General features: G+C 32.5%; 1 protein-coding gene across 2 annotated transcripts in view; it reads left to right on the top strand.

Annotated features, from left to right (window-relative positions):
• The window catches only part of LOC144845843 (large ribosomal subunit protein mL45-like), a 96,442-nt gene extending 86,820 nt beyond the window's left edge, over positions 1 to 9,622 (top strand). Inside the window, exons 6-7 of one of the 2 annotated variants that reach the window (XM_078703313.1) lie at positions 7,619 to 7,768; positions 9,198 to 9,622. In XM_078703313.1, the coding sequence (XP_078559439.1) occupies positions 7,619 to 7,768; positions 9,198 to 9,422 (375 nt within the window). In that variant the 3' untranslated portion in view covers positions 9,423 to 9,622. The remainder of the gene's footprint in view (positions 1 to 7,618; positions 7,769 to 9,197) is intronic. The other variant, XM_078703304.1, reaches the window with a different exon arrangement.
• Positions 9,623 to 13,355: the final 3,733 nt, after the last annotated feature.

Here is a 13,355-nt window from a genome sequence, read left to right as displayed (position 1 = left end):
ACCAAAGGCGCAGGGAGGCGCAGCTACGAATTGGTTTCAGATGTCGCCTAATCAAATGGATATGCATACACTGAAAAAAATCTACGCGTGATTCAACCATGGAGTTAACATTAATATTTTATACCTCAATGATTCAACCAAACAATCTTACTACACCTAATAATTCATGTCCTTGCATATCGGACATTGAATTTTGACGCACGAACGAACATACGCGCCGACGTACGTGCATCATCATTATTGGGCCTACAATGTGTTCCTATTTATTATCCAAATGTTCATTGTAATCAATTATAATAGTATGATTGCTTATCATTCTTATTTTTGTTGCTAAATGTATCATTGTCTAAATATTAATATTCATTAAAAGTCATAGGTAAAAAAATGTGAAGAAATATCAATCCCCTTCCTTTGCACTTTTTGCGTTCCATACTTTAATGGGGCCGAGTTGACCGATTATTTTTTGGCCGAGTTGACGTGAGGCCGAGTTGACTTAAGGCCGAGTTGACTTAAGGCCGACTTGACTTGGGGCCGACTTGACTTTGGCCGAGACGGTTTAGGGCCGACTTGGATCGAAATCATCTGATCTATGTATCCATGGTTTGATCAAAATCATTGGCACAGTAAAAGCATATCACACATTGGAAATGTTAATGTTTCTCTAATTGATGATTCAAAACCTAAAACTTTAATAATGTTTTATATAAACCAAATATTCATTCAACTTAGATAATAATGGAACATTATTTGTTACAGAAATGGTACCAGGCCTACAAAATGATTATACAGCTTATTAGTACAGTAAAATTATACATATTTTGTGTTGTTTCTTTGATGGTGAAAGGTTTCTACATTTACAGTACTGCATAAATCCAATACGAAAATTACTGAAAAACAGATCGGACAATGCTGTAGGTATATCAGTGACCGGCTGGTTTTCTCTCTCTCATTGGAGATGATATAATAAATAAGCAAAACTCTAAATACAAATGAAAAATAATCAGCCAAGTTCAAAACTTTTGGAGCAACTAACCTTTCACATCCGGTATTAGGGCTATATTGTATATATATATATATTGTTTGGTAGATAGTTTTTAAAGGCCAGGTGCGGGCAAAAAGTTTCTATTGATCATACATTCTAATAATTATCGATCTATAGTTTCCCTATGTTTCATCATTTTTGGGATTTTATTTCTGTTACACTAAGCTTGTTGAAAATAAGCACTTTCTTATCAGTAGATAGTTCAAATTACACGGTAAAATCCCTATTCTTTTGTACACAATTGTTGTAAATATAGAGGCATTTTTAAAAAGCTATAAAAAATAAACGATGTGGTAAAAAATCTTATCAGATGACTAAATATAGGTAATATAACTTGAATTTTACGTTTCTAGTATTTTTATTCAACTTCAGAGTTTTATTTTTATGCTATAGCAAAAATTATCCACTGTATATCCACCATCATTTTTTGACCTTCTAGGGAGTCACAAGACATGTTATTACATTAGGCTAAACTACCTAACTACTGAAAAAAAGTCTTCCTGGTTTTTATAGCAGAATTTTGTCAAATTTTGTATTTGACCATTTTAAGGGAAATTAATGTTTTTTCGTCTAGATTTCTATTACAAATATTTGATTTATGTACAATAACCAGATATTATGTTTAAAATTCATGCCTGTACCTGAGCTTTAAAGCTGATTCAATATTCTAAATGTTATATTATGTTTGTAGTACTGGACATAAGCAACAGTTGTATAAAGTTGTATACTATATTTTCTATAATATTTATAATTCATTATTGGTTGATTATATTTAAAGCATTTTGTAATAATTAAAATACTTTGTAGATTTGACAGTCTTATTTGTGGAAAATAAAAAATATGTCATATTATTCATTACCAGATAGTTAAATGTTATTGCACTTTGTGTGTGTGGGGATGTCTATAGGCTTTATGTATGTACTGTATAACAACCTTTACCTTAGTATCTGAGACAAAATTATCATCCATGATGATTTAAATACATTTTGGCCAATGTTTATCATGACAGTAACAATTACAACCAGGTTAGCTACTAAGGGATTCATTTGTTATGTTTTTAAATTTACACTAAAAACCAAAAAAACGCAATTTTTCAGTTACAATAATTGATTGCGTAATAAAGACATATGGTAAGCTATTTTCTAAGATCACTCCTTAAAAATGACCAAACTTCAAAATTATCTATACAATTTGTAAAAAATCACACTTTTTGCAGCTAATTCCTCAATAAAAACCTATTTAAGATTACAATGCCAAATTTCATATGCTGTTTACCAACCCTCTCAAGAAGTCATACAGAAAATATAAACATGGTATGTGAATTATTTATGAAGATACTGCATCTCAAAAATCCCAAAAAGTCTCAAATTGACTATATAATCTAAATTTTTCAGTTTTTCTCACATACAGAATACGTAGATTTTAAATTTGGAATTTTAGATGTGTTTACAATCCACTTGACTAACCAAATGGTAAATTTAATAACACTTGGTGAAGTATTTGTAAATTTATTATTACATCAAAATTGGTCCAGACCTCAAAAAGCTATTTTTGCAGTAGTGGGGTACCTTTTAGGGGCAATTGCTCGTAATTGACTGGATATTTTGTGGCATAACTTTTGATAATAGTGTGGGAAATATGTTCATTTCAAAATATCAAATCTCAAAATCTAGACCCCGAACGTTGGAATGAAATCCATTTTCTAGGACTTTTTTGAGCTACTGCTTACGGCCTAAAATGACTTCCGATCCTCTTGAATAAGTTAGTGATGGAATCACCGTATGCCCGTTTGGAGACATTACAAACTTTATTACGTATAATCTTATATTTATTCCATGCACGCTTCTGAAGGATAAGTTTATGAATATCAGGCGAAATCCAAGGTTTTGCCTTTTTACGGGAATGACGGACAGGAATGCTATCATGGACACATGCAAAAAAGAAATCTGCGAATTGATCCCATGCTGAATTGATGTCACTGAAGTCGATTAATTCCCATGGAGTCAATGAAATAAGGCTATGGTAATGCTTAATATCAGCTTTATGGTACTGATAGAATTCATCTTTGGAAGCTTTCCAGAAGAGTCGCACATATTCTAAATGACACCATATTGTGAGTTGCCAATACCAGCCTCAGCTCTAACATCGTTGAAATCGTCGGATGATCGAGTAACGTCACAAACAAGTTGATCAAAACATAGCGCTTCAGATAGACTTTAGTTTCGTAGTAATATTAGGCGAAAAGTCGATATTAAAATCACCCAACAAGATGACGCCTGCGTAGGAGTCCAAATCAAGATTATTGAGGATATCCTCTAGGCTATCGATACTACCAGTGTCGAACAGGGTCTATAGTAAGCTCCACAAATCCACTTTTCTCAATTTTTATTGGAACAAAAACTACTTTGGTTGTATACATCTGGTGGAAGATCTATAATGGAAGGTGAAAGTCCATAAGCGACAGCTAGCATCACACCACCTCCATGACGATTTCTGTCTGCGTAACTATCGGTATCCAAAATTAAAGTAGATGGTATAGTAGAGTCCAGCCATGTTTCCGTAACAGAAATTATTGATAGAGACATTGACGAAAACTTTTGAAATTTTGATCCAAATACCTAAATTATCTTTTGGCAGCCTTCTGCGTACGTAATGTCTGTAACAAAAATAGGAAGTTTAAAGTAAAAAATTGAAGGACACCATATATATAAATACAATTTCATCATCGGAGAAGAAGTTCTGTGTGAGCTAGATGCTACAAATAGACACAGTGATAAATGTCAGATCTAAAAGTAGGTCCAGGCCTACACCTAGTTTTCATTGGAATTTGCATTCGCCATGCCATTGTATAGACATACATCTTTAATTTTAATAATAGGCCTACCCTCCGTACATTTCACTTTTACATGACAAACACCAACTACTTCAATTTCTTCTCCAGTGTATGTTTTCAATTTAGCATCAGATGGTTTAATTATGGGTCTATCTTTAACGTTATAAACGTTGTAGTGGTGTATCGTCACATGTACTTTACTATTTCAATCGACTGTGACAGTCGCAAATGTTTTACAAACAATATTTCGTTGCTGAGTGGATAAAGAATATATTTTAAATGGTTCCTCTTTGTACCTTCCCTCAACCTTAATGTTACATACAAAACACAAATTGGGTTTGTTTAAATGAGCCCAAAAATAAAAAAAATTGGTTCCTCTTTCGGAAGTAATTCACAGTGTGTTAATTTTAGTTGACTGCATTAATCATCGTGTCTATTTATTCGTTTCTGTAAACGACAATGTATTAGTCCTGCGGTACGTACATTTGAAATCGCCAGTTTTTTTACGCTGAAATTACTGTGTATTCGAGAACATGGACGTAACGTCCATCTGTGGGCACGACCTAGATGGTAGTAAACAATTCATGGTATATGTCATTACAAACTTTACTAGTTGGTAAAGCTATCGTATTTACAATCTTCATATTCATCTAATTTTCCCAACTGACTCCTAACCTTTCTATTAGTGTGTCCCTTCTTCTTTCTAACAGGTGATTTATTTTTACTTCTACAAACAATTTCAAAATGTCCCGTGATTCCACATCGATGACATTTTAACTCTTTGCTGGACAATTTTAATCTCTGACTTTCCCCTGCCACATTTCCAATACTATGGCTTTCTCACCATAGTTTAGGTTTCAACTAAGACGATCTTTTCTAGCCCCAAAGTAACATGGTTCTGCTAGCCGTCTTTATTAATATCATGTACTTGTTTGTCCACTATCAAAATTGTGTTTTGAAGGGGTTGCTGTTGTCCAAAACATTTAGTATGACTACGGCAAGCTTAAAACTGATTGATCTACACGTTTAGCCAATAATATTGCTAGGAACCCTTTCATATCCATTTTAAGGCATTGTTTGATAGGTTATCGGCTGCAAAGTTGACAGTAAATTTGATTAAAAACAAATTTTCCTGTGCAGAAATTGTATGCTCGGGACATAAGTTGGCGGAAAAGTGTAACCATTAATTGCCAAGATAAAGGCAGTCTAATTTCCCAGTTCCAAAGAGTAAGCATTTTCTGGAAATGGCTGGGTTTTATAGACGTTTTTGCTGAGGTTCCTCAATCTGTATCCGCAATTTGTTCTTGTTAATGATTGATGCTAGTGATGTTGGTGCTGTGAAGACTGACATTTGCAGGACAATGTCGTCACAATGAAGAAATCATTGCAGATGTTCTGCTGTGGCAGCCAAAACAGAACAGCCCCCTCATGTAGGCCTGTGATGAAGCGAATTTAGTTCACTGGCACTCCAAGATGGCCGGAAAATATAAAAACAAAAAGTTCACAAACAAAAATCGTAACTACAATACATTATACTGAATTATAAATACTAATAAACAATCTTAACTACTGTTTTTAATGTTCATTTATGCTTAAAAATAACTACTGAATAGATTAAAAATATAACTGACAGAGATATAATGTTTCCATTAAAATACACATTTACAAAGTTGTCATAATCTGTTTTTTAAATAAATTTTTAAGATCATCATTAATTTCATTCCACATTTTTGCACCTATGTATGCTGATGACATAAAACATACATTATGCTTTAAAGAGTCGCTATCCAATGGAGTTCGAACAATACCATGAAAGCCCCAGTGGTCTAATGGTTAGGACATCTGCATATCAAGCAGGCGGTCCGAGTTCGAGTCTCGGTTGGGGCGACTTTTTCTCATTCTCACAGATTTCCTCATCTTTATCGTTTCAAATTAATTAATTCAATTTCAGTATATCACCGGGCGGTTTAGAATTAATGTTCATTGCCTGATGAGTTTATATATATAAATAATATATACAATAAAATAAAAACTTGGTACTTCATGGTACAAATTTGTTTTATATGACCAGTTAAGCTGGCTACACTCATCAGGTAATGTACAAAGATTCATGCTTTATTAGGTTTATTTGACCAATAAATATCCAGTGTATTTACAAATTGAATATCTCATAAAAGCATTTAAAAAAAAATCATATGATATAGCCGACCCCTGAAAATGGGCCAAAACCAGTTGCCGAAACGGTTGCCAGAACATCCTTCTACAACCTGTAGGTTTTTACCTGAGCCATTATTACACATTCAGAGAACCATTGTCTTCGCTCATTCACCCTCAAGTATTATCAAATTATCTTATCATTATTAATCTTTTAATATACTTTTGCTTGGAACTAGAAGAAAATAAAAACAAAGATTTGTTTTGATCATTTTTCTTTTGGTCACTATGTAGGTAGGTTGCCAGCATTGTTATTGATAACATTAATTGTGCAATCTTTCTTTATTACTGCAATTTCCTAGTTTACATGTCTCTTTTGATTTATGGCTCCATTGAAAAAATGCTGTGTAGCAAGAAGACAGCTTTTATTGGAAATTGTACATCATATAATTTTAGAACAATCTTAAATTTGAATGTTTAAGAGACAAGATCTCAGTTAAGCTAATAATGGAAAGAGTAATATAAAAACTGAAACTAAGTACATAAACCAATTCATCTGAATTCGAAACTGAAGCACACTTTATACTATATGTTTTTAAGTTTTGTGATGAAATTAACAAGATTAATAGAATAATTTTACTAATAAATTTTAAAAAGCTCCTTCCCATAAGTAACATAATGCCAGCTATGTATTGTATACCTACAAGTTTATAATGAGGTCTTAAGACCACCAAATAATACAATAGTGTCCAATTGTCATTATATCAGAGTGTCAAATTATTTTCTAGGTTTCTTAATTTTCCAAAGCATACACTTTTATGCTTTCGTATAATTAATCATTTAAGTCAAACCCAACAAATAATTTTCATTGGTATACTCCATATCAAAGGTCAACATTCTATAAAAGTTATATACGCTGGTGCATAGTTGCACGGCGGTCTGTAATCATATTTTGTAATCTTCTTAAAGGCTGACAGGAGATTTTCTGTTGCTCGTGGGCAATATGATTTATCATAATTTAAAAACCAAAAAGCTTTTTTATTACAAATTAATAAAATTATAATTCATATCAAGTGTCATCTTCTTGTAGATTAAAGGTGATTACGTGCACATGTGCATTTAAAAATTAAATATGCTAATATCTAAACTTTTCACATGTTTCAGATCATTTTGACAATTTCAAAATTCAGAAATGTTTTTGCGTTTTGCATCGCGCACTACATGCAAGTAATATAGAAGGACCATTTTCCCCCTTGATTTATGTTCTGCATATTTTTGGTGTTCAATTCTATTCATTTTCATGAACTTCAAATGCAAACTAATGACACACATGCACGTCAATCTTTAAAAATCATGCGCTTGAAAATAGACAATTTAATGCAAATTGTGTAAATATATATATAATTATATAGATCTTATTTTGTCTCCCCAAACAGGTCTGCGCCAATTTCTATGACTTTTGAATTGAACATTCAATTAAATTTAATCAATTATCTTGTTCTGGAAACATGAGTGATGAGTATAATATTACAGTTTACTATAATAGTTTTTCTATTTCTATTATTATAACATCTCAATTCTTAATTTAGGACATGATTTCAGGCTTCAGGTACAAAACAATTCGCTGGAACTTAATGGAATCAATTGAGAAACCAAAAGTTGTACATGTTCGAACAACAGACATGCTGTCAAAGGGAAACTTGTATGGTCAAGTTACTGTACGAATGCACACAAAACAGGTAAAACACTAAACCTATATCATTATTAATCCTTCCAAAGATTTTAAAACCCTTGTTGAGCTGTGAAATGTGCAAAAAATCACATTTGTGCATGGCACCCTCAAATGTGCAAATCTGTGTCAACATTCATAATCCACTAATGTGCAAATGTCGCTAAATGTAAAATTGATCAGTTAATTAAATTAAATGTGCATTCTACAAATGTGCAAATAAATTTCTTCAACCAAAATAAGTTTAGGCATATAGGCCTAGTTAAAATGTTCTACATTTTATATAAAGGGCATTTTTGTGTTGTGCAAGATTTAAACAATTTAGCGTATGCAATTTTAAATTGCGAGGATTTCTGTGTGCAAATTGTATCAAAATACTCCATCAATGTATTTTCAGTATTTGATAAAATCAAAGCTCATTGGTAAATCTGTTACACATATTTCTAAAAAATAAAATGCAAGTAAAAAAATAAATTCAATTCATATCATATAATGTTATTGTGCAGATTAAAATTGCGAAACAACATCTTTGGGCTATTTTAAATTGTGCGTAACTTTTACATTCACATAATATAATTCACCTTATAAGGATTATACCAATATTCATTCCTATACCATGCCTACTCCATCTGTATTATTTTCCTGCTGTTATTTGATTTTAAAGAAAATTATTGATGTTTTGTAATATAATGCATATGTATTACTTTAAAAAACATTAATACAAACCAGGTCATTCCTTGTCTTAAATGTATATTTTATGGTTATTACAATAGAGAAAAACATTGCACTACCTAAGTAGATCACGTCAAATCTCCTAAGATGGTCTTAGGCCTAACCTAGCTTGGCTTAGTTTTGCAGGCATAGCTGGTAAACATCGGTAAAGTGTGAACATCCTATGCTAGCTATAAACCTAGCCTGGCTTTGTCTAGTTGCTGTATTGTCTCTTTTTTTTAGCAGAATACATTAATACAAATTGGGGAAGATACGACACGCTGAAAATTTTAAGGTTCTTCCATTTGTTTTGCCTTCACAATTGATCAAAAGTTCTGCATCACAGAAGCAACTCGAAAATATTAATTTGCACGCAATGCATGCTGGTATTTATAGTGGGCCACTTGAATTATTAAGATCGACTTATATTTCACATTTTTATCGTTTTTCAATTTTCTTTTAGCCTAGGGCAAAAGTGAATTGCCACACATTACTGCACAGTGTGAATAAGCTGTCATTTTCAACCCATCCTAACAGGCCCTATAGTATACTTCAGGTCATTGGTTGGCGTACATCAACTTATAGTGCACTTCTGTTTGCATAAATAGCCTAATATTATATTATTTCTTTTGATCTTCAATCAGAAAGATCATCTATAATTTATCAAACTGACAAATCAAAATCAGGTTTATTTCAAGATTTTAATAAAGTATGTTTATATTTTTCAGACACTTGCTATTTATGATCGTTTTGGAAGGTTGATGATTGGTAGTGAAAGAGTTTCAAAAGACATTCTTGAATACATAGTCTTTGAAAAACACTTAGTTAATATATATGGTAGTTGGCGTATCCATGGAAAAATAATCCCGAGTTGGTTGGTAAATTCACATGAACCAATTTTGAGAACACTTCTTGCAAATGAGGAAGAGTTTAAATCGGTGCACAATATGTGAAATTATTTAATTATATATTACGAATTATTATGACTGAATTATAAGTAACATTTGTTTAAACTAAAAATAAATCAGTTACTACTAACTGCAGAGATTACTATGCATTATTAGTTTTTTAATTTTTCAAGTTTAAGGATACATCTTATCTTCTTAAATTATGTTAACATTGAACCATCCAGTGTTTCCATTAAATTGAATATCTAAACTGATGTTAAGAAAGGAAAATATTATTGGGTTTTCTGTCGTAAGATAAATGTTAAAGCACATTATTAAAAATGCACTTGAAGTAATTGAGGTTCTGTGGATGGCCCTGCTTACGATAATATGTGCACTTCACTGCATTAAAAATGACAAACATAATACTATTGATGGTTGGCGTTAATGGTATGAGAGCTACACTCCTAGTTCATACAAATACTACAGATCATGCAGATTTTGGTGTATAAGCGTCTTATTGGTTTAAAAAATGTCTTGAGACTGAAAACAAACATTTGAGCTTGAAGAATCATTGTCATGAACTCAATTTCATGAAAATAAATTATTTTTCAAATGTCAGAAATTAAATATTTTGAGCAATTGCAAAACAATTAAAATAAACCATTTTGTTCTATTGAACCATTTTCTCAATCCATGCAACTTATTAAACACAGGGGCTGGGTACTGTCAGTCTGGTTTAATTGCCGAAATGCAAGTTATCTGAACGAGACACATCATTGTCTAGACAACCAAACACGTGTTGTATGTACAGACATATCCAACAACCAGTGCGAACTATTGCTAATCAATTATTTTCTTTTTATTTCGGAAATATCATCCATATTAATAAACTTATAAACTGTAAACTCTAAACTTAAGTATATAGAATGCTTCTCCATCTACAATACATTTTGGAGTTATGGAGCATATGTTTGCAAACACAAGCAACAAGGATGTTACCACTATTCAACATACGTTGCATGAAACCTTAGGTAGATTTTCGCATGTACTCATTAAAGGAAGGGACACCATGTTCAATAAACATTGCACTGGCACTACTACTTCTAGAGACATGTATTGTCCCTTTCACTAATTCCAAAAAAATAGAAAATAAAGATTTTGACAAAAAGTGGATCATTTGAAGCATCATAATAGTTATTAACTTTCACCAAAAATTAGTCCCAAAAAATTCATTTAACTGAAATACAGACGTTTTTTGTTAAAACATATCTCATAATGCAACGCGCTTGTTTTGCTAGTATGCATAATCATAAAACTTCCTCGCGATCTGTTTGAAAACACCTTCTCAACCGTGACGAGTTGTAAACAATCCTAATAGCATAATGCATACTCGTGGTTTGAAATCTTTGTTTACTTTCGCTCGCGACGATTTTCCAGACGAAATGTAATCAAATTAATTTACCTGTTAATTACGTAAACTTGTTGTTTTTGGCTCGAATTTTTCGACTTTGATATGGCCAATTTAAGTTTAGAATATTTTGACCTTCATTTTTTGTCTTTCAAGGGATAATACATCTTTAAGTATACGGCGTAATTAAGCATGTGTAACAACTAACAAGTTTGATTTACACGCCTCTCATCGTGGACAAGTGGCACCACTGCGCTGACACACTTTTCAGCTGATAGTGATAACCCGGCAGTAACGTAGTAATTATATTCCTTAGTTTTACTATCATGTACTACTTTTATAATTATTACTGTATTTTAGGCTATATTGCAATGTTTTTGCTAAAATGATGATTGTCTTTATTATCATTGGGGATTTGTATAAAGGGTCTTAAAAGTGTCTATTTAAGGGGTCTTTCACACATGTTCAAGCCGGCAAATCAATCGTACATCAATGTTTTGTTTTCACGTGGCTATGCACAGAGTACATTAGTGATCTTCTAGAACACCATAAAACATATTTTTTCCTCAGTGTATTTGCTCACTACGATGCCGTATCCGCCCCTGATGATTAGGCTTAATATAGAATTAACATACCAATTTAATGCAAAATACTAATGTCATGTAGACATATGGTTAATCTAAATTTTGTAATTTGTAATGTTTACCTTCAAATTAATTACTTAATTAGAAAATTGCTTTTTGGACAGTTTTACAGCAATTGACCAAAAAAATTGATCATTGATCATTACTCCCTTGTGTGCTATACATTATGAGCACCCACAGGCTATGAATTTGTTAATTAGTCAAGGCAAATTTCAATTACTACGTTATATTAAAAGTGATAGCACAACGAGATTGTAATTGATTGCATCACTGCGTAATCTAATTAAATATTAGGTTAGCCCTCTTGAAACAATCTGTATTTTTCTGGTTAAAAACAATTGTCAAAGTCGCTACAATACTTTACAGTAAAAAACTCAAGCTCTTAACTATTAAACACTACAGCAGATACAATATAAATCTGAACTGTACATGCATTGAGAACGATCAACATTAATGAATATCATAAAACTGTTAATTCTGCGTCCTAGCTTGATTGAATGATTGACTAAATTAATTTAGCAAAAAATAACAAAGTAACTATCTTTGTTACAATAATTTCCTATTCTGAAGAAACAAGAATATTTGAAGATATCGTTATATATAAATTTATGTAAGGGAAAAATTCGGTAAATCGCGCCTTACTTCTAGAATTTTTAATCGATGGAATATAAAGTTGGTTCGTACTTTCGGTACTGATTTTATTATGATTATGATGTAACCCTGTTTACTAATTAAATTGAGTTAGATAATTAGTTATTGACAATTAAAACGAATTTAGGTTCAACGATTTGCCCCAAATAGGAGCGTTTTCCGATCGTGGTATACACTGTCTAATGGAAGTCCATCTTGAAAAACACACACAATAATACGAGGATGCTTCGCATTTTACTATCTCCTCCTACGATAATTGTTTTTAATAGCTGAAAACCGGTTGTACAGCTCGAGTACAGCATCATAATGTTTAATAATTTTCTTTAAAAAATACTATTTTGATAGATTTAATATACGTTTTTACAAATGTATTGATTTGCAATAAATGGAACATTCCAATCTCTGTTCCACAAGTGTCTATTCTCTCAGGCATTGTAAAGGCAAGTACACTCCTAACAGAAATTCAATCCATTTTTTTTCCAATCTGTGCTGCAGAGGTTGGATAGGCCTATATGTATTTTTTTTTAAACTGATAATGAGCTATTGCAGTTAAACCACCACCCACACTACCACCCTCCCTGTCACTGACATGAGTAGCGTTGTAAAGCCAGTAGAGGATAAGCCTACCAGTACAAAGGATCACATGCCCTAAACGCAGAAAACTTTGGTGGGTAGTAACCAACTTAAGTATGAATTGGCTCTAAAAAAAAATTGAAAACCATTAGGCCTACTAATTAAGTTTAGTTAGATAATTATTGACGATTAAAGCAAATTTATTATTTTCCCCAAATAGAGTACGTATCGCCTGGTAGCCCTGGAAAAATACTCGGATGCTATAATGTAAACTACAGTACATGATACCATAGATAGTATATAGTGTAATATTAACATTCACTATATTAATCCTCTATGATGATGACACACATATTTCATAGCCACACATAAATACTGTAGGTAACCGCGGCGTCCCATTTTGTATGTTCGTCGGAGGGCTATATACTTTATGCATGCTGACTGCCGTGATCTAAAGCGTTGTTCTCACTAGAACACGTCACGTATTGACGCAAAGTGCTGTTTGCGTAATCACAAGTGGGAATCGACGACGCTAGTGCTGCAAACGTCGCAGGTTTGATTTCACGCAGGCAGGGGCAAACAATTATTAGAAGGGCATTTTCTTACGTTGCGTAGATTGCGTTACGTTGCGTCGCTAGTGGGAACCAAGCTTAAATAATATAGGTACGCGGTTGTCTGGCGGTGTCTTTCGTACGAATCTTTCGTGCGCCAGCTCGCTGT

Source organism: Antedon bifida, chromosome 1, assembly GCF_963402885.1.
Source record: "Antedon bifida chromosome 1, ecAntBifi1.1, whole genome shotgun sequence".
NCBI lineage: Eukaryota > Metazoa > Echinodermata > Crinoidea > Comatulida > Antedonidae > Antedon > Antedon bifida.
This window is presented reverse-complemented; position numbering and strand designations above follow the sequence as displayed.